This window comes from Phodopus roborovskii, unplaced genomic scaffold (assembly GCF_943737965.1).
Source record: "Phodopus roborovskii unplaced genomic scaffold, PHOROB, whole genome shotgun sequence".
Classification (NCBI taxonomy): domain Eukaryota; kingdom Metazoa; phylum Chordata; class Mammalia; order Rodentia; family Cricetidae; genus Phodopus; species Phodopus roborovskii.
In genome coordinates this window covers 19,639,844-19,667,817 of record NW_026125059.1, presented here as the reverse complement: position 1 = coordinate 19,667,817, position 27,974 = coordinate 19,639,844, and the positions used below count along the sequence as shown (strand labels likewise).

Below are 27,974 nucleotides of genomic sequence, written 5' to 3'. Positions count from 1 at the left end.
TCTCATGGAGACTACAAAGGGACTCACGCCAGTACACAGGCAGGCAACTCCATTCAGGAATATCAGCTCCGCACTAAGAAGACTATACTGCGCACAAAACCACACATGGAATACACACGGTTACCTAACCTCACGCTCAGAGTTCACACAGCGGTATCTGATGCGAAGTCTTTGTCTCTGGATCTCTTTGGTCTTCGTGCCCGCACACAAACGCACTCAACAGAAACATGCAAGCTCTCACAGTCCAGGGGGCGGTGATCCGAGCTTGGCCGAGCGCAACTGTGTATCTGAGCCCTGTTCGCAGGGCTGTAAGCCTGCCTTTCCTCCATCCTGCCTTTCTCCGCATAAGCATTCGCTACCGAGAGGAGTCCGGTTCCTTCCAAGCCTCCATATGAAAAGAGAGAAAGAGGAAAAAAAAGCGAACTACCAGCTTCCACTCTGCGCGCATCTGGAGAGCCGTTGGTGGCGAACTTCCCGCTTCCATCGTGGCATCCCTGAACGTCAAAAACAGCTTAGGTGACCCAGTCCAGGACTGAACTCCTTAAAAGAGATCCAAGACAGTCACTTCTGTCACCAAGATGGACTTGCGGTGAGAATTAAGAGTGAGTAATAGATGGTGGGGAGACAGACGCCCTCCCGCCCGCCGGCCCGCCTCCGCTAAAGACCCGCCACCGTCCTGATGGCTATCCGGATGTCAAGCCACAAGTTCTGGAACCGCACATCTTGAGCACTCTGGAAGGTTGGGCCAGGGGTGGAGGACCTTGAGAACCAGCCCACACTGAACTCCTCCCTCCTTGCGGTGGTGGCGAGGTGGGACGGGCCAGGATGCCCGTTTAGCACCTCCTCCAGAAATGCAGCACTTGGGGGGCCCCCCACCCAGGCCTCCGAGCGCTCGTTCCCTCCGCCTTCCCAAGGGTGCCCCTCTGTAGCCCCTGTCGCACATCCTAACCCTTCCTTGTCCCCTTTTCCCTCCTCCGGACCCCCACCTCACGTCCCCCGGCCTGGGCAGCATCCCCTTTCTGTCCTCCGCCCACGCACCGCCTGACTCCGAGGGGTGCGAGCGCATTGGGCTGCGCCCGCGTGGGGGCGCCGCGCCAGCCTCGCGTAGCTGCTCTGACGCCGCCGTCGCCGCCGCCCTCCGCAGCCCAGCCGGCACCCGCGCCAGCTCTGCAGAGCACTCGTCGCCTCTCGGGCCGGTCCCACCGAGAGCCAGTCTATCACGCCCGGAGCCAGCCTCGAACGCTGGGCGCGAGGGTCATGAGCCAGAGCGCCCCAGGGCGACGCGCCAAGAGCCAGCGGAGATAGCGGCCCTCTGCCTTGACACGCGCTTGCCGCGTCTCCAGACCCTTCTGTCCTTTTCTCCTGCCCCGCTGCCGCCATGGCCACTCTGCTCCGCAGCAAGCTGACCAATGTGGCCACGTCCGTGTCCAACAAGTCCCAGGCCAAGGTGAGCGGCATGTTTGCCAGGATGGGGTTTCAGGCGGCCACGGATGAGGAGGCGGTGGGCTTCGCTCACTGCGACGACCTCGACTTTGAGCATCGCCAGGGCCTGCAGATGGACATCCTGAAATCGGAAGGCGAGCCCTGTGGAGACGAGGGCGCCGAACCGCCCGTCGAAGGAGACATCCATTACCAGCGCGGCGGCGCTCCTCTGCCACCGTCTGGCTCCAAAGACCAGGCCGTGGGCGCTGTTGGCGAGTTCGGGGGTCACGACAAGCCCAAGATCACGGCGTGGGAGGCGGGCTGGAACGTGACAAACGCCATTCAGGTGAGCGCGGGATTCCCAGCTCTGACTGTTACCACCCCCACCTGAGCTGTGATTGCCAAGGTCTGCCCCCACACGAACCCCCCCCCGCAGAGGTCTAGGCTTCAGTGTTCCCTCCCCCCCCCCCAGGACTCGGGAATTTATCTCCCCTTCTCCGACCTTCCTAGCTGTGTGGGGACCTACGCCCCCAGCTGGTCCTGTTCTGATCCACATAGCCTCCTCTTACTGCCCCTGCTGCAGGACAGCCTGACTGAGATTTCGGGAGAAAGACACAAACCCAGAGACCCAGGAAGAGCTGGAGAAATGAGGAAGGGCTGGGGGGGGGGGGAGGGAGAGGAAGAAAGAAAACCAGGATCCGAAGGGAGAGTTTGCCTTGGGCTCAGGAATGGAGTCACAGCTGCATTTTCCGGAGAAGAGGGGGAACCAACTGAGATGGGAGTATCCTCCTCCTGACACGCGCAAAAATCGTGCACACGTACAAAGGCAGACACGTACCCTCAGCCCCCTTCCCCACGACCAAACAGGCTCATGACATGTATCTATTTACAGTCCGTAGGGTTACCCCAGATGCTCTACACCCCAAGACGCTCCCCAATAGCAATACCTTTACACAGCAAGTACCCATGTACTAGCTTGATCATAAGGCGTGCACACACACTGGCAGACAGCACCCACTTGACTCGAGCAGTTTTGTTGGAGACAAACAGGCTAGCACATAGGAACACCTCAGGCCAGAGGCACTCCGCACTACGCAGCTGCCAGCTGCGCAGACTAACTCCCTCCTCTCGTCCGAAATCCCGGCTGCACCGCAAAAGCCCGAGCACCTCCTTCACCTGCGGGCCAAGCAGCTCCAGAAGCTAAGAACTGCCCTAGGCCTCCAAATTCGTCACCTTTAACATCTAATCCCAAACCCTATCCCAGTCCATCCCCATCAGGGACGCAAAACTCTTCCGTTGACAGATTTGGATATCTCAAAACAACCCCGGGGGCTGGCAGGGGTTGATGGGTTCCAACTTCTGAGGGGGAGGAGGCCTCGATTCTGGGAGTCCCTGGGCTCTGTGTCTTGCCTCCCTTGCATCTCTGGAATGTTGAGTCGTTGAGACAGAGAACGTAGGCTTCTTAGGGATGGAAGGCGGCATCTGGGTTTCTCTGGACTCTAGTCTCAGAGGGATACCTAGGTGTCTCTCTCCTCGTGGCACTTCCCAATGCAGGGGCAGGAGATTGACAGAATATGTCTCCCTGGGTCTTTCAAGGTTCCGTTCTGTAGCTCAGGGAAAGGTAGGCGGGCCTCGGGAATCTTATATTTCGTTAGCTTTTCTTCTCTGTGTAAATTATAAACGACATTGCACAGTTTGGCCCTTCCATCTCATCGGGTTCTAGAAACAGGCTGGCTTTGGCTTCTCACAGATGCCGGACTTCCTGGACTGGAAGGGTCCCTATTCTGATCCCCTCACCAGATCCCTCCTAATACCCTTCTTAGAGTTTGCCCCTGTCACAAATCCAGCCTTGTTGTAGGATTTATTTCCAAGCCCGTATCCCCATCCCCCTCTGCGTTCCCCAAAGCTCCATGCCTACCCCAAAGTGTCATCATTTCTGGCTTCCTTCTGTTTTCAGCCCGGTCCTCTCTGTTTGACCTCCACTCTTCCTGGTTTAATCCTTAGACTCTCGTATTTCCCTTGTTAAAGAAAACCCCATTCCAGGCCATCTTAAATCCGGTGCCTAGCTCTCCGGAGCTTTTTTCAAAGGGCCCTTTTGGGACCATGCTCCTTCTAGTCCCTGTTTTCCACCCCCTCTTCGGATTGTACCCCCAGGGACCATCTGCGAGGATCTTTATATTCCCCTCTATACCTCAGCCTCCTCCATTCTCCCGAAGCACTCGCCTTCCTTCTGATTTAATACTCACATTCTGCATTAGGGGCCCTTTCACAAGAATTCATCCCCGATCCTCTTCTCCTGGTGGCTTAAACGCAAGTCCTCCTCCTAGCGCCCCCTAGCGATAGTTTTGGGCTATACCCCCCATGGTTCTCTTGGTGGTGGACAAATCCCCTGAGCTCCTGGGTCTGGTTGCCTCTTTGCACCACAGGGCATGTTTGTGCTGGGCCTACCCTACGCCATCCTCCACGGCGGCTACCTGGGGTTGTTCCTCATCATCTTCGCCGCAGTGGTGTGTTGCTACACTGGCAAGATCCTCATCGCATGCTTGTACGAGGAGAACGAAGACGGCGAGGTGGTGCGTGTGCGAGACTCTTATGTGGCCATAGCCAACGCGTGCTGCGCTCCACGCTTCCCCACGCTAGGTGGCCGCGTGGTAAATGTGGCGCAGATCATCGAGCTGGTGATGACGTGCATCTTATACGTGGTGGTGAGCGGCAACCTCATGTACAATAGCTTCCCGGGGCTGCCCGTGTCGCAAAAATCCTGGTCCATCATCGCCACGGCGGTGCTGCTGCCCTGCGCCTTCCTGAAGAACCTTAAGGCCGTGTCCAAGTTCAGTCTGCTGTGCACACTGGCCCACTTCGTCATCAACATCCTGGTCATCGCTTACTGTCTCTCTCGTGCGCGTGACTGGGCCTGGGAGAAGGTGAAGTTCTACATCGACGTCAAGAAATTTCCCATCTCCATCGGCATCATCGTCTTCAGCTACACGTCGCAGATCTTCCTGCCCTCTCTCGAAGGCAACATGCAACAGCCCAGCGAGTTCCACTGCATGATGAACTGGACACACATCGCCGCCTGCGTGCTCAAGGGTCTCTTCGCGCTCGTCGCCTATCTCACCTGGGCCGACGAGACCAAGGAGGTCATCACGGATAACCTGCCCGGCTCCATCCGCGCTGTGGTCAATCTCTTCCTGGTGGCCAAGGCGCTGCTGTCCTACCCGTTGCCCTTCTTTGCGGCCGTTGAAGTGCTGGAAAAGTCTCTCTTCCAGGAAGGCAGCCGCGCCTTCTTCCCCGCCTGCTACGGAGGCGACGGTCGCCTCAAGTCGTGGGGGCTGACGCTGCGCTGCGCGCTGGTGGTCTTCACCCTGCTCATGGCCATTTACGTGCCGCACTTCGCGCTGCTCATGGGCCTCACCGGCAGTCTCACGGGTGCCGGCCTCTGCTTCCTGCTGCCCAGCCTCTTCCACCTGCGCCTGCTCTGGCGCAAGCTGCTGTGGCACCAGGTCTTCTTCGATGTGGCCATCTTCGTCATCGGCGGCATCTGCAGCGTGTCTGGCTTCGTGCATTCCCTCGAGGGCCTCATCGAGGCCTACCGAACCAACGCAGAGGACTAGAGGGCGGGGCCCCTGCCCCCAGCTCCCGCCCCGCCCACCCCTCCCCTCTTCATTCCCTCTCCCCCAGCCCCTCGCGCCGCTGCGCTAGGGAGGCCGAGCTTTAAACATCTCTGGTTCCTAGTTGCTGATTATTCGGGGACCGGGTGGGGGAGGGAGGGGATAGACATCCAAGGTCCACTGCGTCTGCGTTTCTGTCGTCCTTTCTATTCCATAACCCCCTGGTTTTGGGGGGAGGGAGCGGAACGTATTTGTGGAGAATGTTTTCTGTCTTTCCTGGAGCCCCTCCCCACCCCTCCCCAATTTTGGCTCCAGTCACTGATGGGGGGTGAGAAGGGAGGGGAAAGGGGCGCACAAGGCTTGGAAACTTGACCTTGGGAGTGGGGTGGGGGGACATTTCACAGCCATCCAGTGCTTGGAATTTACAGCGTCCAGCCATTTCCAGCAAGAGCACTCCCCATGCCCTAGACATTTCAACCTTGCAGCCTGAAAGGCTGACCGGGAAATCCATTTCGGGCCAGCGACTTCCTTCTGGAGAAGCCGCGGCAGGAGCCCGTTTGCCTGCCGGTTTTCAGGAACCCAAACTCATCTTGTGCAATGTATCCGGTTGTGGAACTGTATACTGTGCGTGTGGTGTGCTCGTGGTGAATAAGATGAAATGTATATCAGAAAAAAAAATCTATCTCTAATTTAGAGCGCGGTGCATAATAATTATATCCGCAAATAAAGAAGAAACAAAGGCATTTCTGGTCTCCTGTTCACAGCTGCCCAGTGCGATGATAAGTGGGAGGCGGGTCGTGGGGGACATTCAGCTCTGGCCAAGTAAAACAGGACGAGGGAAGGAACGAGTGTGATTAAAAGGTCCTGAGAGAGATGAGTTGGTTACAATGCAAGAACCAATGGGTCCCTTGCCGTTGAGATTCGCAGGATCCTTAGAGAATGTGGTGGGCTCTTTCAGCTTCCAACCCTAAAGCCGGTAGGCTGCCAGTTTACTGAGCAAATGATTAGGGTAAGGGTTACGTTGGGTAACAGAGCAAGCTCCTAGCTTACAGTAAGGGGTCAGGGGAGCATTTCAGGGAGAAGGGAAAGCCAGGCAACAAACCACCAAAAGCATAAATCCCTTATGGGTCTGCAAACTGCGAAGAGGACGATAAAGGAGTGGGTTGTGGGTTTTCCAAGCCCCTGGGACCAGGCGCTAAACCCATTGCCTTGCAGGTACCTAATACCCAAAAGAACCCTGCTTCAAGTCCCGCTGGGGTTTACATAGCTACTGCAAAAGGGATTGGCCATTTACCACAAGCCATTGCAGTGTCATTTTTTTTCCTTGTACAGCTTGGCAATGTGATTGCCTGGTTTATCCAAGGAGTCGAGGTGGGGACTGGTTTGGGTGGTTTTTTTTTGTTTTGTTTTGTTTTGTTTTGTTTTTGTTTTCTAGTGCTGCCTTGAGGGCCTTCTGCCTAGGACTGTTGGGAAAGGTTAGGGTACACCTTCAGGATGGAGCTGGAGGCCTGGGCTGCTCTTGGGTGTCCCCTCACTGTGGGAGGAGCCATTGTCTAGGCACAGGCTTTTAGAGTGAAGCTATAGTCTGAGCTGGGTGCTACTCTCTCTGCAGTGAAGGAAGAAGGGGAAGAGGGAGGGAAGGAGAGAAAGGAGGGGAGGGAAAGAGAGGAGGAGAGGAGGGAGGTGCATATCTATGTCTCACAAAAACTGTGTGTGTGTGTGTGTGTGTGTGTGTGTGTGTGTGTGTGATCACATGATGGGCTGGGTCTGTGATTCACCTGTGACAGGGGTGGCCTCAAATTAGCATGGTTCTGCAGACACAGGGCAGGAGTAGGAGGGAGTAGGCTGCCAAGCAGTGCTAAGAAGGCCATTTGAGATGCTTGTCCTCATCCTTACTTTATTGTCACTATTGCAGTATGCTCAGGCCCCAGCACAAACCAAAGAATTCCGTTCTCCCTTCTTCATGACTACTGATGTCTCCCAAACCGAGGGAGGAGGACACTGAGTGTCCATCCTCCTGCCTTGTGTCTGCTTCTAGGTGGACCAGGAGTGTGCTCAGGCCCAGAGCCCACATTGCAGCCTTCAGAAAAGGCTGCAAAGGGGTGGTAACCCTTTTCCACTGTGCCAGCTATGTCCTTATCACTAGAAGGATGGATGAGATTAGCAACAGGGACAGTAGTTGCTAGCTCTGGGGTTTACTTGCATTCCTCCAGTGGGGTTTGGCTCCAGTCTTTGGGATCAACTTGGAGGAGCCCAGGTCCTGGAGAGCAAATCCTGATGGTAGCATTGGCATAGAGCTCCCTAGAGTTACAAATGGAGCTTTACACCCTAGTGAGTGGGTCACTATCAAATTAAGATTCAGGCTTCTGGGGGGGAATTGGAGGCAGATGGGCCCCATCTCCACATTTCCCTGCCTCCAATGTGCATGAACAGAGATGGAAAAGGATCCCTAACCACAGTGTACTCAGCTGTCTGCTTCCTGGGAGAGCCAACCTAGGAAAGCTCAGACTTTGAATTGAGTTGAAGGATTCTGCATCAGCACCGCCCCTGTCCCCCCCCCCCAGGGTTCCCATCAGTTCAAGCTTCCATGTGTTGTTAACTCTAATAAGCTGCCCCTATCTGCAGCAGAGATATGACAGAGTACCAATCTTGTGCCCTTGAGCAACCACAAAGGCTATGTCTGCCAGCCAGAGAGTCTGGAAGTGACCCTGCCTCACCTCCCCAGTCATCAGAGAGTAAGCTGCTGAACCTCAAGGAGGCTTTCTCCTTTCTGACTTGGGTACCAGTTTTGGAGCACGCCTCAGAGTTCTCTCTGCTTCTTCCATCAGCCCCTGGAGTTAATTACGCACCCCCCCCCAATCCCACAGTGGCTTTGCTCCAGTGGGCCTTTGGTGATTCATTTTGCCCAACTGCTGATGCTCTAGTGTGGGATATTTTGTTATATGATTGGTCCTATCCCAGAGACGGATGTGCTCCTTGCTCAAAGACCTTAGAGGGATGGAGGGAGCCAAACAGGTCGAAGGGGAACCACTAAGCAGAGGATTCAAGCCTTGCTATTGGGAGGAGGGTCAGAGACAAGGAGCTTAGTTAGTCCTTAAAATGTGTGGGATTGCTGCTAGGGCAAGCTGGACATCCAAGGTTTTCCAGTTGGGGCTGGATTAACACCAGGAACTAGCCTTGACTCCCACCCCCCACCCCAGTGTTCTTTTCTTTTTCCCTGTTGAATATTATGTAGTTTCTAAAATGCAGAAAAGATGAGCATTTTATACTCAACAATGCTGGTACCCACCACCTAAATGGGAAGATGGCCATTTCACAACACTATCTTCCGAACATCTACCCATCCAACAACCCACCTTTGAAAGCAATGTCATCCAAGTTTACAAACATTAGTCTGTTTCCCTCTCTGACTCTTAAGCAGGAGGACAATGATGTGATATGGGCATGAATGACTAAGTAAGCTGTCCTGGAACCTGAGGCAAAAGCAGATAACCATGATTAATTGGTTTTGTTTTTATATTGAGTTTTACTGTTGTATCCACCAAACTGTTTAGAATTTCAGGGTTCATTTTGTATTGTTTTTTATTTTAAAAATATTAAAAATGGATGAAGAAATGGCTCATTCAATAGAATTCTTAGTGTGCAGGCATGAGGACTTGAGTTCTGATTGATGTCACCAACATAAAAAGCTGGACATGGTGGCTCATTCCTGTAATCCCTGGGGAGGCAGAGACTTGAGGATCCCTTGGGCTTGCTGGCCAGCCAGCATAGTCAAATTGGTGATCTTTAGGTTTAGTGAGTGACCATTCTAAAAAAGATAAAATGGATGAGGCTGGAGTGATGGCTCAGTGGTTAAGAGCATGGACTGCTCTTCCAGAGGACCTGAATTCAATTCTCATCTTGGGGAGGCTCACAACCAACCATATGTAACTAGATCTAGGGGTTCCAATGCCCTCTACACAAATAAAAATAAATCTTAAAAAAAATTGATTGAGAAAGATACTTGATGTTAATGAATCCAATCCCAACCCCACGACTATTGAAAACTTAGGAACAGTGGTGCGCACCTGTAACCCTTCCACTTAGAAGGCATGGCTGAAGGTCAGCATGGCCTACAGAGCAAGACTACGACAAAATAAAACAAACCATAACACAAACAAACCCAATAGAAATATTAATGAAAATACTTTTTCATCTTGCTTCCTGCATCTTTTGACATCATCTTCAATTTTGATCCTAAGCCAGATGTTTCACTTTACCTCATGCTATTTATCCCCAGCCCTGGGTGTAAGGTAGAGCCTTGGAAAGGAGCAAGCCCTCCACAGGTTTGGCTTGAACATTTCCAAGAGTCAACAAGGGATTCCACAGTGATGCTCTCTGTGTGTGTGGTGTGTGGGACGGCTATAACCCTAATACTCAGGAGGCTGGCTGGGAGTTTGAGGCCTTCTTGAGATACAAAATAAGACCTGACTAAAAACAAAACAAACAGGAAAAAAAAAAAAAGGAAAACCAATCAAACAAATCAACCATAAAGTCACCACAAAACCTACAAAAACCAAAGCAAATGTCCCACCTCAAACAAAACAAAACAAAACAAAAAACAAAACAAAACAACAACAACAAAAACAAGTTGGGAAGCCAAGGAAGTAATGAGAGAAATCATACATGAGACATAGATGGGAGGAACATGCAATGAACCATGACATGATAGAAAAGCAAGGATTCAGGATGACAGCTATGCCATAGCCAAGGGGGCCTCTAACCAGGCTCCAGCAGTCTGGTCTGCTCTGAGACTTCTGAAGGAAGCAGAAACAATAAGGTGGTTTATTGTGTATGAAAAGGTTATTATGTAGCCGAGGCTGGCTTTGAACTCACTAGGCAGATGAGGCTGGCCTGGAACTCCTAACCTCTTACCTCTACCTTCCAAGTGCTGAGATTACAGGTGTGCACCAACAACTGCACTTCAGTTTAAACAGTTTTATGTGGGTGAAATAACTGAGGGATGTTTAGACAATTGGTGGAGAGTTCTGGGTTCAGTTAGCACAGCTGTGGGGTCCTTAATGATGGGATGATGGGATCCCCTTAACTTGCAGACAGAAGAGCATAGGCATGCCTAGTGCCTCTCTCTCTCTCTGTCTCTCTCTCATTTATTAGGTATACAGTGTTTTGTATGCCTGCAGACCAGAAGAGGGCACCAGACCTCATTATAGGTGGTTGTGAGCCATCACATGGTTGCTGGGAATTGAACTCAAGACCGCTTGAAGAACCGCCAGTGCTCTTAACCACTGAGCCATCTCTCCTTTTCTCTTAAAGCTGGTAGTCACATCACCTCCATTCCCACCCTGCTTGCCAGAACTTGTCACTTGACAAGGTTACATTTAATGAGATGACCACATGGGAGGGTTAATTTATATGTATATGTATCACATATCAATTTATATGTATCATATATCAATCAGTAATTAGCAGCCCTTTTCTCAATATCTGAGGTCTTCCTGATAGGACAGCCTGAGGGAAGAGTCAAAGGAGAAGGAGATCGTAAAGCTAAGGGCTAACTAGATCAACAAGGTGAGGTGGCTGACTGAGGGGCTAGGGAGGGGCGGAGTCCAGCCCGGTGGGGGAGGAGCTTCGGGCTGCAGTTAGTGCAAGGGGCGTAGTCATGCAGAGGCGCCCGCGGCTCAGAACTGGGGGGCGGAGCTCCTAGCCAGCCAATTAGCATGAGGAGGCGTGGCCACGCGGAGGACTTCGGGGACGAGCTACACCAGGCAGACGCAGGACTCGCGGCCTAGACCAGCAAGGATTAGAGGCCCACGGAAGGTTCTGGATCACTAGGAACGAATCAGGTGCAGAAACCAGCGAGTCCTCGCATAAGGAAGAGGCTTCCAGATACTTCGGGGCCCGGGACTCAGATAGGGGCGGAGCTTCGTGGCGCATGCGGCGTCCGGGCGAGGCCGGCGCTGGCCAACATGGAGGCGAATGTGTTCCGGTTTCGCGATGCCCGCGCCGCTCCGGATCCCGTGCTGGAGGCCGAGCCGGTAGCGTTCGGCTCGCAGCCGGTGCCGCTGGTGTTGGACAACGGATCATTCCAGGCTCGCGCCGGATGGGCGTGCCCCGGGCCGGACCCGGGCCCTGAGCCGCGCCTGCAGTTCCGCGCTGTGTGCGCTCGCGGCCGTGGCGGGGCGCGGGGCGGGCCGGGGCCGCAGGTGGGCAACGCGCTGGGCAGCCTGGAGCCGCTGCGTTGGATGCTGCGCTCCCCCTTCGACCGTAACGTGCCGGTCAACCTGGAGCTGCAGGAACTGCTGCTGGACTACAGCTTCCAGCACCTGGGCGTCTCCTCGCAGGTGAGGGCAGGCTGGGCGGGCCGTCACTCCAGACAGGCAGTCCTTTTACTACATCCTTGACCTGTGTCTGCCCTGTGCTAGGAGTTAAGGTGCCCAAACCGTCCAGTGAGTGGACTGTCATGGAAACAAGGAACCACCAGTTAGACCTTTACAATAGTCAAGTGAGAGATGGGTTGACAAGAACCAGTCTAATCCTGGAAGTATTTTGAAGATAGAGCCCGCATGATTTATTAACAGTTTGGCCAAAGCTTGACTTAATAAGCTTGAATTGAGCCGGAAATGGTGGCACACGCCTTTAATCCCAGCTCTCCCGAGGCAGAGGCAAGCAGATTGCTGTGAGTTCGAGGACAGCCAGGGTTGTTAACACAAGCACACCCTATCTCAAGAAATAAACAAAAATTCCAAACAAAAAACTTAAATTGACCATTAATTAATGCTTTCCAAAATTGAAATGTATGCTGTATAATTGCTTTTGATCACCTTTTTAAAGATTTATTTCAAAATAGTGTGTGTGAGTGTATTTGTGTACATGTGTGTAGGTGCCTTAGGCCTTGGAGCTTCTGCAGCTGGAGTCAGGCCCTCTGCCCCCTCCCCTTAGGTTTTTAATTAGAGATAAAAGCAAATTCAGCCCTGCAACAAGGATTTGGGGCTACTTTTGCATTTCATGCATGTTCTGTTATCATTCATCTATTTGTGCTTCTCTTTCAAAGTAGGGCTGTGTTGATCATCCCATAGTTTTGACAGAGGCCGTGTGCAACCCACTCTATTCCCGCCAAATGATGTCGGAGCTCCTTTTTGAATGCTATAGGATCCCAAAGGTTGCCTATGGGATAGACAGCCTCTTCAGCTTCTACCACAACATGCCCAAGAACGCCCTTTCCAGCGGCCTCATCATTTCATCTGGCTATCAGTGTACACACATCTTACCCATCTTAGAAGGAAGGTAAGTTGTGCATGCGCCATTTAAGTGGCATTTCAGGAACGCTGACTTAGGGCCTACTGGAAAACTGCAATGTCAAGGTACCTATTGGGAATCTGGCAAGTGCTAGATGATGGACTGAACTGGGCTTAGCTCAGGTCTACATCAGTGTGTGACTTTGTAAGTTATTTTCCCTGTCCCTTGGGACCTCTGGGAAGTAGTCCAAGTGGGTCTGGTGCCTCCTTGACAGTTAATTACATAATTTTATAATTATGATTTATGGGGGAATAGTTAACCCAGTGCCTATCCGTAATAGACATTCAATAAACATATTTTGAGTGAGTTGTTTCAGTATGTTTAATTTCTCTCTACCTGGCAGTGGTGACACATGCCTTTAATCCCAGCACTTGGGAGGCAGAGAGAGGCAGGTGGATCTCTGTGAGTTGAAGACCAGTCTGGTCTACAAAGTAAGTTCCAGGACAGCCAAGGCTACACAGAGAAAGTCTGTCTTGAGAAACAAACAAATGCTTTTGTGTTTGTGTGTGTATATATGTATGTGGACCTGAGAGTGTTTGGCAGAAACATAGAGGTCAGAGGACAAGATAGGACATTGGTTCTCTCCACCATGTGGGTCCCAGGGATTGAACTTAGAAGTCCTCATCCTTTACAGTCAATACCTTTACCAGAGGAGCCATCTCTGTCTCTTGAAGACAGTTAATTTAGACCACCTTGGTATTCTGGAATCAGGTTTTTGTTGTTTGTTTTGTTTTCTGAGACAGGGTTTCTCTGTAGAGACATGGCTATCCTGACACTCACTCTGTAGACCAGACTGGCCTCAAACTCATAGAGATCTGCCTGCCTCTGCCTCCTGAGTGCTGGGATTAAAAGCATTCATCACCACACCTAGCTTCTGGAGTCATTTTTTAATTAAGAAATGCTTGTAAGCTCTTTAATTCATATTGTCCATACCTTTATTTTCGGTTATATTGTCTAACACATACTAGGTGATTATGGAAATTTTTAGAGTTGAATAAAAGGCAGTGATAGTTTGAATCTGTTCCCGTTTTAGTGTTTAGTTTTATTTTCTCATGTGAGATGAGGCTACCATGGTGCCCTAAAGGTCTCCCACATTGCATAAAGAGGCATGTGCCACACAGGCAGCTAGCCCTGGCTCCAAGGCTAAATGCTTGGATTTGCAGCCCTGCAAAAATGAAGCTCTTGCCCCTTCACTTGGCTGTGTGCTTGTGCTTACTCGTCTAATTGTGGAGGGACACAGTTCTCAGGAAGCTTAGGCCCAGAGCCAGTAGCCCTTGGAATTGGCATGCTTGGCCACTTCCTCTTATTTCTAGACTCCTTGTTTTCAGGACTCCCCTACACCCCCCCCCCCCAAGTACAGGTTGAACCACATGATAGTTTCACTTTGGAATGTGTATTTACTTTGTTGAACTGGTTTTTCCTTTTTTTCTTGGTGTTTTTTTCTGAGACAGGGTCTCTCTACATAGCCCTGGCTGTCCTGGAACTCACTATGTAGACCAGGCTGGCCTGGGATTTACGAGAGATCTGTCTATCTCTGCCTCCAAAGTTCTGGGATTAAAGGTGTGCTCACCATGCAACTCTGAAACTCTGGTCAGATATTAAAGGACCACGTCTGGGTGTGCAGTAGGAATTCTGGCCTGTAGTGAGAGGTTGCACCAAGGGAATCTTCCTTATGTGGGGTTTTAGGTGCCCGACCCTCTGCTAGTCTGCTGCTTTGTCTGCATTAAATTCCTGTTCCCCCTCCCCCCCAAGATGCTCCACATTTTGTCTTTCTTGCTGCACAGACTTTCAGTTTTGTTCTGTACTACTTTGGTGTAGACTAGATGCCAAAAACTGCAAACGCATCAATCTAGGAGGAAGTCAGGCGGCTGGCTATCTGCAGCGACTTCTCCAGCTCAAGTATCCAGGGCACCTGGCAGCCATCACCCTCAGCCGCATGGAGGAGATCCTACAGGAGCACAGCTACATTGCCGAGGACTACGGAGCAGGTGATACAGGGGACTCTGCTCCAATTTTCAACACTGTCAGCCTTTGAGGGTTCTTCACATTGTTACCAGTGTGACCCTTGCTTGCTCAGCATCCCTCTCCCCTTTTGGTGTTCTTTTTGTGAGATTAGTCAGTAATTGTCATGATCAGGTTCCCTTCACACATCACAGCTTTTATAATGTGCCTCCTATATAACTTTCAGCTTGTTTTAAAGTTAACATTTTTGAGAGAGGGAGCACAATGTGCCAGTTTAAGAAGTTTGAGACCAGCTGGGCATGGTGGGGCCCCTTAATCCCATCATGCAGGAGGTGGAGGCAGAGGCAGGTGAATCTCTGAGTTCAAAGGCAGCCTGGTCTACAGAGTGAATTCCATGACAGTCAGAGCTACACAGAAACCCTGTCTTGACAAAACAAAAACAAAAGTCTGAGACCAATTAAAATTGCTTTTCCTAACATCCTATGGATGATAACACAATACCTCTCAGGTTTCAACATACCTTGAACTTTTGTTATGAGCATTCTTTCCCGCCAGCCTGGCCCCAGAGCCGCGTCAGTTCCAAAATAATACACAGAGACTCTACTAGTTATAATGACATGGGTGTCTTATTGGCTAGCTCTGTCTTAATTATTAACCCATATCTATCAATCTATGTATTGCCACGAGGCTATGGCTTACCCAGATGTCTGGCATGGTATTAACCCTCCAGTGTCCTACATCTCAACAGTTTTCTGCTTACACTTCCCAGAATCCTCCTTGTCTCCTAGTCCCACCTATCATCCTGCCTCATTGGCCACAGTGCTTTTTATTCATCAACCAATAAGAGAAACATGTACAGATGACATTCCCATCAAACTTTTCTTTTGAGGCAGTGTCCTTATATAGCCCAGGCTGGCCACTACTCAAGTGTAGCCTCAGATCCTGGTGTTCCTGCCATGGCCTCTAAGCATCTTGAACTTCTGATTGTACTTTACTTCTATGTATTTTTGGTTACTATTGCTTATTACACAGATGTAATAAGTTATGTCTTCCTTACAAATGTAAATGATCCAGATAAGACCTAAGAACATTGGTCAGTAGCACTGTTATGACAACTCTTTCCTTCAGTGTATGACAGGATTTTCTTGTGGTCATTAAAGGTACTGACCTTCAGCCAACCACTGCTGAGCTCTGGAAAGACAAAAGAAATATAATGCCTTTATTTGGTTTTTATCCTTTGGATAGAAAGCTCATTTAGTATATTCTAAGGACAGAGTGCTAAACGGTAACGAGTACTGCCCAAATCCAGGTGTGACTTCTTTAAAAAAAAAAAAAAAGGCCTGTGAAAAGGCTAATGGCTAATTGGGTAAATGTGCTTGCTTCAAGAACCTACAAGGTGGAAAGAGGGAACAACTTTAGCAAGCTATCTTCAGGCCTCCCATGTGCGTGCGCACGCGCACACACATACACACACACACACACACACAAATGTTAAAAAATAAGATTGCGGCTGGCTTATAGCTCAGTTGTAGAGTACTTGTTGTCCCAGGTTCTGCCCCTACCTTAGAATGAATCAGACACATGAAGCACATTCAAGATCCCAGCACACTTGGAGGTAGAGGTAGGAGGATTAGATATGCAAGGCCATCTTTGCCTCCAGTAAATTTGAGGCCAGCATAGATTAGATGAGACCTTGTTTCAAAAGAAACAAACCTGGAGGGTGGAAAGATGGCCCAGAGGCCTTGCTGCTCTTGCAGAGGACCTGGGTTCTGCTTGGAGCACCCACACAATGGTTCACCACCATCCCTGACTCCAGTTCCAGGGGATCTGCTGCCTCCAGTGGCCTCCATGGACATCAGAATATGTGCAGTGGCCTTAACATACAAGTAGGCAAAGGTAAAAAACCAAGCACACACAGTACACAGAAAATCCAACAAAGAAAACAAAAAATAAAGCCCAACTCTAATTGTGGTTTAAAAAAACCACAGAACATAAAATGTACTGCCTGCCTGCCTATGTTTGCTTCCTTCCTTTCTCCCTCTCTCTCTTCCCTCCCTTCCTTTCTTCCTTCCTTTCTTCCTTCCTTCCTTTCATCTTTTGATTTTTGGTCAGTCTTCTTATGTAGGCCCATCTTGACATCAAACTCCCCGCTCTCTTGCCTCAGCTTCCTAATTTTGTGGTTCATTTTAACCATAGTCAGGTCGGCTGAGTAATAGTTACAAACTGTGACTTCAGAACACCTTTGTTTTAAGCACCTGTGATTTTGCAAAGCACAAAGAAGTTGGGGAGATAGACATGGAAAGAAAATTTGTGGGTTCCCTTCCTTGATATACTTGGTATTAGCCCTTTATTTGCCTTTTGTTTATGAGATAAGGTCTCACTGTAATTATACTGCTTTAGATCCAGGGGATCTTATGCCCTCTTGTGGCTCCCATGAACATTACATGCATGTGGTACACAGATACACATAAACTAGCATTTAATTCGGTGAATTTCCCTTTTCAGCACTGCTGCTGTGCCTGCATCCCACGAGTTTTAATTCATTTTTATTTTTTATTAAGTATAAATATTTTCTAATTTCAATACTACTTCTTAAAGTTATTATTTAGAAGTATGTTACAAGACTCCTTTCTGTGGTTTATCTTTGGTTTAATTCCATTATGGTGAAAGCTTTCTTTGATGTCAGCTAAACTTGTTTATTGTCTGACCCCCCCCCCATGTAGTCATACTTGGCAGAGGTTCCGTGTACACCTGAAGAGCATTTACTGTGCTCCATGGGGAGGGCGCTGAGGTGTCCACTGGTGATGGCGGTCAGCATTGCTATAACCTTGCTATCACCTTCCTTCTACTGGCTGCGCTGATATTTGGGAAGAGTGTACTGATATCGTTAGGTGTAATTGTGGCTGTCCCTGTTTCTCCTTTCAGTTCTGTCAGTTATTTATTTATTTAAGCTGGGGGTCAGATTTTACAATGCTAGCCAAGCAAGCACTCTATTTCTGAGCTATGTTGGAAGCCCAGATCCGTCAGTATGCACTGTTTGTTATCTGGCTTTGCCTTGTTAGCTACATATTCTAACATTGTTACATCTTCTTGTCTGTTTATTTTTTCCGCTTTGAAGGCTACTTGAACATTAAGAGTCACTCCACTAGGGTGTGGTGAGACATACCTAAATCCCAGCACTAGGGAGGAACAGCCTGGTTATTTAGTAAGTTCCAGACTAGCCAGGGCTACATAGTAAGATCCTGCCTATAAAATAAATAAAGCCAATTCAGCTTTCTTTTAAATAGGGTTTATATGGTATATCTTTCCATTTGTTTACTTAGCAACAGGATTGCATGCACTCAGGCTATCCTCAAAATTCCCTGAATATTTGAGGATAGCCTTGAACTCTTAATCCTCCTGCCTCTACTTCTCCAGTACTAGGATTGGGGCAGGCACCACTCCCTGTTGGTATCCCTTTAGCTCTGTTCTTTATCAGTGTAATTCAAATGAGCTTGTAGTGGTTGCATTATACTAAGCGTTTATTACTCTTGCTCTGCCAGGGAGGTATCCAGGCTTTTGCTCCTTAGCAGTATCCTATGGGTACTAAGACCATTTGCAGTTAATGTATTTGTGTTTGAATTTAGGACTAGTATTTTATTTTTCCTCTTTCTCTCTGCCTTTTAAGCTATTGGATTTCTGTTTTATTTTATTTTTGAGGCAGGATCTCACTGTATAGCTCTGCCTGGCCTGGAATTCATTATGTGATCCAAGCGTGCCTTGAACCAAGAGATCCTTGAACCAAAAGGTGGAGTTAAAGGTATGCATCACCACCTTTAATTCCAGCACTTAAGAGGCAGAGCCAGGCAGATATCAATAAATTCGAGGCCAGCCTGGTCTACAAAGTAAGTTCCAGGACAGCCAAGACTGTTACACATAGAAACCCTGTCTCAAAACAAAACAAAACAAAACAAAAAAAAAGTGTGTATCACCACACTCAGCTGTCTTTAGGTGATAACTCTAGAGAATAGAGCAGAGTATAACTTCTCATCTATGTAGAGTCACAATCGATCACTTCTGGGTAGCAGTGTTAGCAGTAGACTTCTTTATGCTTTATGTCAAAGTGTCTCCCATGCTAAACCTGTGAACTGTGGGAGCCCTTCAGACCACGATGTTTTTAGTATTTTTAGCTCAAGATATTGAACAAATTTTAAGTGACTCATGAGGCAGTTAGTCTCATGTGTTTACAGATTTTCCTTCACTCTGGCTGTTCCAGCTTCCTTCTTGTGTGATTTCCATCTGGAGGCCCTCAGAGCAGGTCTGTGTATACCCAGGTTTTATGGCTGCAGTTGGTGTTTTGGTGAATTCAGAGGTTCTAAGTGTGTTAGATGTCAACTTGTGCATGACATCAGCTTTCTGTTTCACCGCTAACAAGGCGTTCACTCTCTGAAGTCCCCTAACCATGTCTTTGAAGAATTGCAGAAGTGGCGGTGTCCTGATTACTATGAGAACAATGTCCACAAGATGCAACTCCCATTCTCTAACAAGCTCCTGGGCAGCACACTGACGGCTGAGGAGAAACAGGAGCGGCGGCAACAGCAGCTGCGAAGGCTGCAAGAGCTCAATGCCCGGCGGCGGGAGGAGAAACTGCAGCTGGATCAGGAGCGGCTGGAGCGGCTGCTGTATGTGCAGGTGATACAGCAGGGCCCTGGCCTTGCTCTGCAAGGTGACATTCTCTTCCTTTCTGGTTTCCTGAGCCATTACGTGCATTGGCTGTCAAGTCACCTTTGGAGTTGGAGTCCAGAGACCAGAGTCATTGAGATACTTACATGCACAGCAGCAGGCGTCTATACAGAGCTGTGGACTCCAGCTCTACTTACGGATTGATTTTGTCCTTTTGAGCTTTTCTATGTAAGTGCAGCACGCATGGTACACAGATCTTAGGGTAATGAGTTTCACAAAGTAACACATCTGCTGTCAGATCTAGGAGCACCATTACCATTATCTTCTCTCAGTGACTTCTTCCCACTCAAAGGTGGTGGCATCTGTGATGTCTGTCACCACAGATTACTTTTCACTAATTAGATGGTGATGAAACCAGTATCCAGTATGCAATGCTAGCTAGCCCAGACAGTTGAAGAGGAGGGCAGGTTTGAGCCTGTGGTGGAAAAGAGAGGGGGTGATTCTGCTGAGGGCTGGCTAGGGAGCCCCAGGAACACACATACACCTCACTCCCCACCCCACACATCTCTGCTGGCTTCTGAGCTACCTTGCCTGATGACTGTATCACCTGTCTCTGGTAATAGATTGTGCTGGTCTGGTTTCAGGAACTCCTCGAGGATGGCCAGATGGACCAGTTTCACAAAGCCCTGATAGAGCTGAACATGGACTCCCCAGAAGAACTGCAGTCCTACATCCAAAAGCTCACCTTGGCCGTGGAGCAGGCCAAGCAGAAAATCCTTCAAGCGGAAGCCATCCTCGAGGTGGATGTGGTGGACAGCAAGCCAGAGGTGACCAGGGCCTGGGGAGGGAATCTCCTCGGGTCCTTAGGCTTGGGGACAAGTGCCTTTACTCCCTGAATTATCTTTGTAGCCTTCAACTTTCTCTTTGAGATAGGGTTTCCACATAGTAGTCTAGGCTGGCCTTGAACCCAGTAGGTAGTCATGAATGACCATGAACTTCTGGTCCTCCTGCTTCTGCCTCCCCAGTCTGGGATTTTAAGTGTGTACTGCCACCATGTCCAGTTGATGTGTTGCTAGGAATCAAATCTGGGGCTGTTTCATGAGTGTTAGGCAAGCACTCAGCAATCAAGCTACCTGCCTCTCCAGCCATCAAGGCAGCTTGCTCTAAACTTTACTGGTGTTTTTAGAAAGATACTGTGCTATGGAAAAGTCAGGGTCGCTGCCATTTGTTGCTGGGTATAAGGTAGTGCACCTCAGTGATGTCACAGCTGTGTTTGAGTCAGGGTGGAGCTTGTTCATACAGCACAGGCTCCCAGATGGAACTTAACAGTAGTGTTAACTCTCAGCTTTGCATTCCTTGCCCACTGACTGCTCTGGAGCAGCCTTTTAAATCCTTTTCTGCTTATGACCCTGCTGAACCCAGAGAAATTTTTGCATAACCCAGGTATATAGTCGGAGTTTTGCCATTTACTAAATGAAAGCAAAGTTTCTAATAAGAAGGATGTATTTATTTCTTACATAAGAATTACATTCTGGCCGAGTGTTGATACTGTAGGATGCAGGGTGTCTTCAGTAGTTCTGTTGATCAGTGCTCTTACTTTATAGTGGTCAGTGGTAAGAACACTGCTTTGCTAAGTATGGCACTAGGTGGCCTGCTCTGAATACTACAGTCTAGGGAAGAGGGGACCTCTGCTCTCCTCACTGTCACCAGGCAACCCAGACCAACTTCTACTGAACCACTGGGCATTTTCATTTGCTTTTCCAGGCTTCATGCTATATGTTCAGATCAGAGTTGGCTTTCTGGAATTTAAAACCATATTGTCTGTTGTGCACTCATCCATTAACATGTTAGTAAGATGTGAAAGTAACACAGGATCAGGCAAGGAAAAACGAACAGCTGAAAATGGGATCCCGGCAGTTGGGACCAGCTTCCCTTTCTTTTTTCCTGCAGATTTTTATATAACCATGTTTTCAGTGTCACTCCTTCACAGTACTCCTGTACCCTGTCTGTGCTCTGGGGACATACAACAGATCTTGTAGGCTTGGGGATATTTCAAAGGCTTGTTTTAGAGTTCTGGGGAGATGGTGTTGGTTCCTCAAACATGAGGACTGATTTTGGATCCCCAGTACTCAGGCTGGGCATGGTGGAGTGTGCCTGTAATCCTAGCCATAGTGTGGCAAAGACAAGAGGATCCCCAGAGCTCACTGACCATCCAGTCTAGCCAAACCATGGAGCATCAGATTCAGGGAGAGACTGTCAGAAAGTATGGTGGATGGCTGGAGAGATGGGTCAGCTGCTAAGAACATGTCCTGCTCTTTCAGAGGACTAGTTCAGTGTTTGCTATCCACATTGGATGGCTCATAACGACCAGTGTCTCCAGCTCTCAGAAATCAGATGCCTCTGGGCTCCTTGGGCACCTGCACACATACCCCCACATAGCCCCACACAGACATAGACACATACATTTTCTTAAAAAGTAAGATGGAGAGCAGTAGAAGAAGATACCAGGCTTGAGTCTCTCATTTGGGCATACAGTGACCTGCATGCATGCATGTTTATGTGCGTGTGCGTGCGCGCGCGCGCGCGCGCGCGCACACACACACACACACACACACACAGAGCTCTCTAGTAAATCTGATGTATATAGTGGGTCTTTGGATTGCCAGCTCACGAGTAATGACATTGAGACTTTTTATTGATTGTGAAAGTTTGGCCTTAGCTTAGGCTTGTCCCCAACTAGCTCTTAAAACTTCACTTACCTGTTTATATTAACCTACATTCTGCCATGCGGCTCATTACCTCTTCTCAGTACTGTATGTCCAACTTCCTTCAACTCTCACTGCCAATCAATCCCTTACCTTCCAGACTCTTCCTAGATCTCTACCAGGAAGTCCTGACTATCCTCCCTTACCTAGCTATTGGCTGTTTAGCTCTTTATTAAACCAATCAGAAGGTACCTTAGGCAAATGAAGTAAAAAACAGACACATCTTTATTTACAGTATATCTTTACAGGTTATCACACAGCAGATGCACCAATCTGTCACCAAATCTCTTAACAGTCATTCTGCATCGTTGGAGAGTAGAGTGAATTACAGTTCTCCTGGGGAGTTTGGCCATGACTCGGCTAACTTGTTCTGCCTTTTAGTATTTCCCACCAGTGTAATTCAGTTAGAATGAAGTGAATAGATGTGGGCACTCCAGAATGTGTATTGAAACCCAACTATGGAGTTGGTTTTACAGCTGGAGTTTCAACAGCATTTATTAGTGTCCATTTTTTTCCTACGGATCAACCCGTTGTGGGTCTCTGAAATGCTGAAGTTTTCTCATGAGAATGCTGCAAGGACTAGACTTTGAGTTTTGTTAATATTCTCTCTGTTTCTCTGTGTCTCTCTGTTCCTCTCTTCCTCTCTCCCTCCCTCTCCCTCTCCTTCTCCCTTTCCTTCTCTCCTTCTCTCCCTTTAAGACAGGGTCTCATTCTGCAGCTCTGGCTGTTCTGAAACTCACTCTGCAGACCAGGCTGGCCTCAAACTTCATCTGCCTGTACCTCCCAAATGATAGGATTAACCCACCTGACCTTTCTTGTTTTTAACGTGTGCATGTGAATGTGCGTGCTATAGCACACAGACATGAAGGTCAACAATTTTTGAGAGTTAATTCTCTTGTTCCCCCTTGTGGGTTTCAGGGATTGAACTCAGGTTTGTGGCAAGCATGGTTAACCTCTGAGCCATCTTGCTGATCATCTTTTAGTGTTAACTCTGGTGTGTGTGTGTGTGTGTGTGTGTGTGTGTGTGAATTGCTTTGAAGAATGTTCCAGTTTTTGGACAGGTGTTGGGTGAGACCCCATCTGTTTTCAGGATAGAATCAGAGCTGAGATTTTCTGTCGACCACTTTCTCTGCTGCTTTGATTATTGCTTTGTTTTGTCCTCAGACCCCTGACCTGGAACAACTGGAGCCCTCCCTGGAGGATGTGGAGAATATCAATGATTTCGAGCCCTTGTTCTCAGAGGAAGCGCCTGAAGTGGAGAAGCCAGTCACCACAGTCCAGGTTTGACCACTGCTACCAAGAGCGCACATACATTTTGAAGTCATTGGCACAAGTGACTGGCCGAGGTCTGCTTCTCTGGGAGCACTGGAAGCCCAGGCTGTGCTTCAGCAAGGGTACCAGTATTGTCAGTGTCAGTCACAGGCTTCCCCTGGTGGTTGTTTGAGGGACCAGGGCCACCCCAAATGTGAGCAGCTCTTAACAGAGGTATCTGTCTAGTGACTGAGGTCTCCAGACCTACAGACTGGCTCTCAGTGGTTTCCTTTACATTTCAGCCAATGTTACCTCCTTACCAGGGTCTGTGCTTTTGCCATGATGGCGGCAGCTAGATAGGCTGGCTGTACCTGAGCCTTTGGTGGGAGGCCATGCTAAACCAGGATGGGTAGAGACAAGGTTTTCCCCCAGGGCCTCTTCACTGCCCCAGGGCCTCTTCACTGCCCCAGGGCACTCTCCAGAGTCCCCTCCTGCAACTTGGGCACAGCACAGTGTATAGGGATTTGTCATTCTGGGGTTGAGCAGAGGTAGGAGGCAGAGTCTTGTAGTGAAGAGAGTTGAGTTGAGGTGGGGTGGGGGGTGTTTCTGACCTGGACAGGGAAGCTGGGCTAGACGAGATGTGGTTTCAGAAAACTAATAATAGCTGAGAGAATTGTCATTTATGGCCTTAAAAACATCTTTTAAACCTTGGGTTTGAAGCCCGTGTTTAACTTGGCAGCGTATCATCAGCTGTTTGTTGGGACAGAAAGGATTCGTGCCCCTGAGATTATTTTCCAGCCATCTCTCATAGGAGAGGAGCAGGCGGGGATTGCAGAGACTCTTCATTATGTCCTGGACAGGTGAGTGGGTGACACTGCCCCATCCTCAGCTGTGCCTCTCTCTGGGTTTTGCATGGGACAGGTGTCTGATGGGCGTGGGGAGGTCTGCAGCACTCTCTGTTGCTGGCTCTACTCAGGTAGTCTATTCTCCGGCTCGAGCCTGCAGGCAGGACAGGTGTGAGCGAGCTCCATTTGTGTGTGAGCTCTGTGAACTTAACCTTGGAGTCTGAGCAACAGAGGCGGTACACCCCGGCTTTCATGTGAAACTTGACATTGCTAAACACCAGTGATGTTTTACTTGTGGGTTTGTTGTGATAGGGTTTCCTTATGTATTCTGTGGCCTTTTGAGTGTCCTGAGTAGCTGGGATCATAAGAGTACACTACCATACCCAGTAACACTAGGGTTTTTTTAAATTTTATTTTATTTTTAATTGTGGGGAATTATGTGTATATGAGTTCAAGGACCTCTTGGGTCCCCTGCAAAAGCAATGTGTACTCTTGTAAAAAATGTGTGTGTATATGTTTTGCCTGTATGTATGTATGTATGTATGTATATATGTAGACTGTGCATGTGCCTAGTGCCCTGAAAGTTAGAAGTGGGCATTGGATCCCCTGGAACCGGAGCTACAATGGTTGTGATCTACCATGTAGGTATTAGGAATTCATTCCAGGTCCTCTTGAAGAATAGCCAGTGTCCATGTGGTATGGTCTCTTAACATTTCTTCAGCCCTAAGACTAGTGATTTCTTTCTGTCTTTTTGTTTTGTTTTGTTTTGTTTTCAAGACAGGGTTTCTCTGTGTAGCCCTGGCTGTCCTAGAACTCAATCTGTAGATCAGGTTGGCCTCAAACTCGGAGATCCATCTGCCTCTTCCTTCCTGATTTTGGGATTAATGATGAGTGCCACCGCATCCAGCAAGATTAGTGATTTTTAGATCACTCCCCAATGTAGATCACTACATTGCTTATGAAAGACCTCCCCTCTTCTTGTATGCATGTGTTCATATGGAGCTTACATTTCCATATGAATGTGCCTGCCACTCATGCAGGTTTTCCCCCAGGGAGTGTTCTTCACGAGTGGAGTGAGTGTGTGTGTGGTTTGTTGTGCTCTGGTTTCTTTTGATTATGACAGGATGGAACAGTGGATATTATGATCCTAAGCATGGCTGCCCTGACTGTTCTTTAAAGACCCGTGTCTGCTTTCTACAACTAAGTATCCCAGGAGGCGTGACTTTCTTCCTCCATCTCCCTTCTCCAGGAAGCTGCTGGGGTTACAGGTCTCCTGTCCTGTGGGTACCCCCCCAACTTTAATAAAATGATCCTCAAGCATTAAAAAAAAAAGTGTTACAAAAGCAGAAACAGTCTGATCTTTGTACAGCAGGTTGTAGAACTGTGAATGAAAAGCAAAACACTGGTTTTGTTTATCTTTTAATTTGTCAGGTAGATACTGGTAAGTTGACTGTTGTACCAAGAGCTTACTTTTTGTAGTCTGTCTACAGTGTGTTCCAGCAGCCAAGTTGGAGCATCCTTTCCCTGTCTCCTAGGTACCCAAAGGCCGTTCAGGATACCCTGGTCCAGAACGTGTTCCTCACTGGTGGGAACGTGATGTATCCGGGCATGAAGGCCAGAATGGAGAAGGAGCTGCTAGAGATGAGGCCCTTCCAGTCCGCCTTCCAGGTACTGGCTGCTCTCCCTGCCCACTGTTGGTGATCAGCATCCATCACCCACTGCAGAGGTTCAGTGGCTGGCCTTGTCTTTACCACATTCAGCTGATACAGGATGGGAATCCAGCTTGCATAACACTTTGTTCTTCTATTTAACCAACAGGATTGAGCATATACTAGAGTCAGTCAAAAGAGGGTCCTCAGAAAGGAGGATTCTCACCAACTGCAGGGAGAGCAGCCATAGTTCCCCCCGGGAAGCACATGTTGTCTGATCTACTTACCCCAGGATGTATTCTTGTGTTTAACAGAAAGATTGTTGAGAGCTTATTTTATGGCTTTTTTTCACTTTCAGATTATTGTGACAGTTTATCAGTTTGTGCCTTTCCAGAGCATTGTTTTCATAGCTGTGTACACTCTTTTGTGACCACAGGTATCACTGTGGTTTTTATTAGTCACAGTAGCTGCCACTTACTGCTCTGTATCAGGCAGAGTGCCAGGCCTGTACTTCCAGCTTTTCCAAGCCAGACAGGGCTCTCATGTGTCTTATCAAATACGAAGGCTCCTATGCACAGGGCCATGCTGTGTGGCAGTCTGGGCGGTCTCATGCCCACGTTTGCTCTTAATTTTGTTTCCTTTTTTCCCCTTCTTTTTCCCCTCTTCTCTTTTTCTTTCTTCCCTCTTTTTCTTTTTATTTTCTCTTTTTTTTTTTTTTTTTTTTTTTGAGATTAGGTCTTTTTGCCCAGGTTGGCATGGGGGTTCATCATCCTTTATCTCCCAGATGTGCTAATCCACCAAGACTGCAGGCTTGTAGCTAATGCTGCCTCTGTTGTTCACAACCTGTGCCCGCCCACCTGTGCTGTGTTGTGTGGCCTGTGCTTTAAATCCTGACGCTCCAAAGCCACCAACCAAGTTTAGAACTGTGGTTGGTGGAGGAAGCGAGGTGGGAATAGGGCAAAGACTCCAAAGTAGGAGACCTCTTCAAAGCATGGGCTTTACTGTGACTGATTGGGCCAGGCTAGTTGACCCACGTTTGCTATAGTTTCTCATGGCTGCCCTGCATCGCCCCTCTCCTTGTGGTAGTTTGTGATCGTCAGCACCACAGAACAGGGGACTGGCGGCTGTTCCTCTGACCTGGAATGGCAGGCCTTAGTCGGGAACCTGGACCTGTGAGTTGGTGTGTATGTGACTGTGCTGTTTCCGAGAGGTGGTGCATGTGGCTAACTTAGCCTTGTCTGGAGGGTGCAGGGCTGTTCTGCACAGTGGAGGTGCCACTTGGGCCCTTCTGTGGGTCTGAGGATGCAAAAGCTTCCTCCCTGGGCCTAGAGCTGATAAGGAGACACCTTTTCAGAGTGCATCTGCTTCTTGTCCCAGGTTCAGCTTGCCTCGAACCCTGTGCTGGATGCCTGGTATGGCGCCCGCGACTGGGCCTTGGATCACCTAGAAGACAGTGGCGCCTGGGTCACCAGGAAGGACTATGAAGAGAAGGGGGGCGAGTACCTCAAGGAACACTGTGCCTCCAACACCTACGTCCCCATCCGCCTGCCTAAGCAGGCCTCACGTGCCTCAGAGCCCCAGACTTCCGGGAGAGGCTCCGGGGCCAGTGGGAGTGGAGCTGGTGAGCAGGCCTAGCAGAGGGGGCTGCGTCACCCTGACCTTCAGGCAGGATCTGGGACAAGGATGGAGTCCCACTTCGCTGCCCAGCTCCACCAGCTGTTTGGCTACTGACTAGATTTCTCCTGGGAGCGCAGCAGAAGGCAGCAGGTGATCTGCCTCAGTGAAGGTCAGAGTGGCCTCTGGCGTGGAGAACCACGGGCGAGCTATGGCACTGCTTTCTGCAGCAGTGAGAGAAGGTGGTGGAGACTAGAGATGGACAGGCACGAGGCGTTTCTCTTTGCCCTTGGAAGCCTTTGTTCTTTAAATGTTCTCTGAAGTGTCGCGTCTATTCTGCTGCATTTGTCTCGGTCCTGTGGCTGCCTAGGTGTTCAGGCGGTGGTGGTGAAGTTGTGGATGAGGTCATCCACTGAGTCTCAGGAGTACAAAGACCCCATCCCCACCCTCACCCCCGTTCTCTGCCTGGTGCGTGTCCTGAATGGACAGTGGTGCTTGTGACCCACTTTTAACTGTTTCCTTTACTGGGAACTTTCCCATACTGTGAGGTCTTGCCAGGAATTTAGTTTTCTTCTGTTTTGTGGGTTTATTGGTGCCATAGCCTTTGCATGCCACTCTGCAGAACTGGTGGACGAGGGTTCATCCCAAGGACTTTGCATTTTCCCGAGTACCACCTCCCTATTCCTTTACGATGTTGTCTTCAACAGGTGGGCACTGTCTTCCCCTTTCATTGTGCGGGACTCAGGCCCTCACTGCGCAGCTCAGGCTGATTTCAAACTCGGTCTTCCTGCCTCAGCCTTCCTGGGATGCAGCACACACCCCACTAAACACCCTCTTTTATAGGTTCTTAGCAGGAATTTTCACTTTCAGATACACCCAAGAACTGAGCCCGGTAGC

The 27,974-nt window shown here is 49.1% G+C and overlaps 2 protein-coding genes across 2 annotated transcripts; both read left to right on the top strand.

The window, feature by feature from the left end:
• The first annotated feature begins 826 nt into the window (after positions 1 to 826).
• Positions 827 to 5,318, top strand: Slc32a1 (solute carrier family 32 member 1). The gene is made up of 2 exons (XM_051187467.1): positions 827 to 1,768; positions 3,849 to 5,318. Exons 1-2 carry the CDS (start codon positions 1,379 to 1,381, stop codon positions 5,034 to 5,036), a joined length of 1,578 nt encoding a protein of 525 aa, XP_051043424.1. The 5' UTR covers positions 827 to 1,378; the 3' UTR covers positions 5,037 to 5,318.
• A 5,471-nt stretch (positions 5,319 to 10,789) lies between these two features.
• Actr5 (actin related protein 5) lies at positions 10,790 to 27,656 on the top strand. Its single transcript, XM_051187462.1, has 9 exons — positions 10,790 to 11,374; positions 12,088 to 12,317; positions 14,148 to 14,317; positions 18,745 to 18,962; positions 19,598 to 19,780; positions 22,883 to 22,999; positions 23,690 to 23,829; positions 25,350 to 25,482; positions 26,841 to 27,656. The coding sequence occupies exons 1-9, from the start codon at positions 11,000 to 11,002 to the stop codon at positions 27,096 to 27,098; spliced, it is 1,824 nt and encodes a 607-aa protein (XP_051043419.1). The 5' UTR covers positions 10,790 to 10,999; the 3' UTR covers positions 27,099 to 27,656.
• The last annotated feature ends 318 nt before the right edge of the window (positions 27,657 to 27,974 follow it).

Coding starts and splice junctions, on each gene's coding strand:
- Slc32a1 (XM_051187467.1), top strand. CDS start 1,379: ATGGCCACTCTGCTCCGCAGCAAGCTGACCAATGTGGCCACGTCCGTG. Junction 1,769..3,848: donor ACGTGACAAACGCCATTCAG/GTGAGCGCGGGA, acceptor TTTGCACCACAG/GGCATGTTTGTGCTGGGCCT.
- Actr5 (XM_051187462.1), top strand. CDS start 11,000: ATGGAGGCGAATGTGTTCCGGTTTCGCGATGCCCGCGCCGCTCCGGAT. Junction 12,318..14,147: donor TTACCCATCTTAGAAGGAAG/GTAAGTTGTGCA, acceptor ACTTTGGTGTAG/ACTAGATGCCAAAAACTGCA. Junction 14,318..18,744: donor TGCCGAGGACTACGGAGCAG/GTGATACAGGGG, acceptor ATGTCTTTGAAG/AATTGCAGAAGTGGCGGTGT.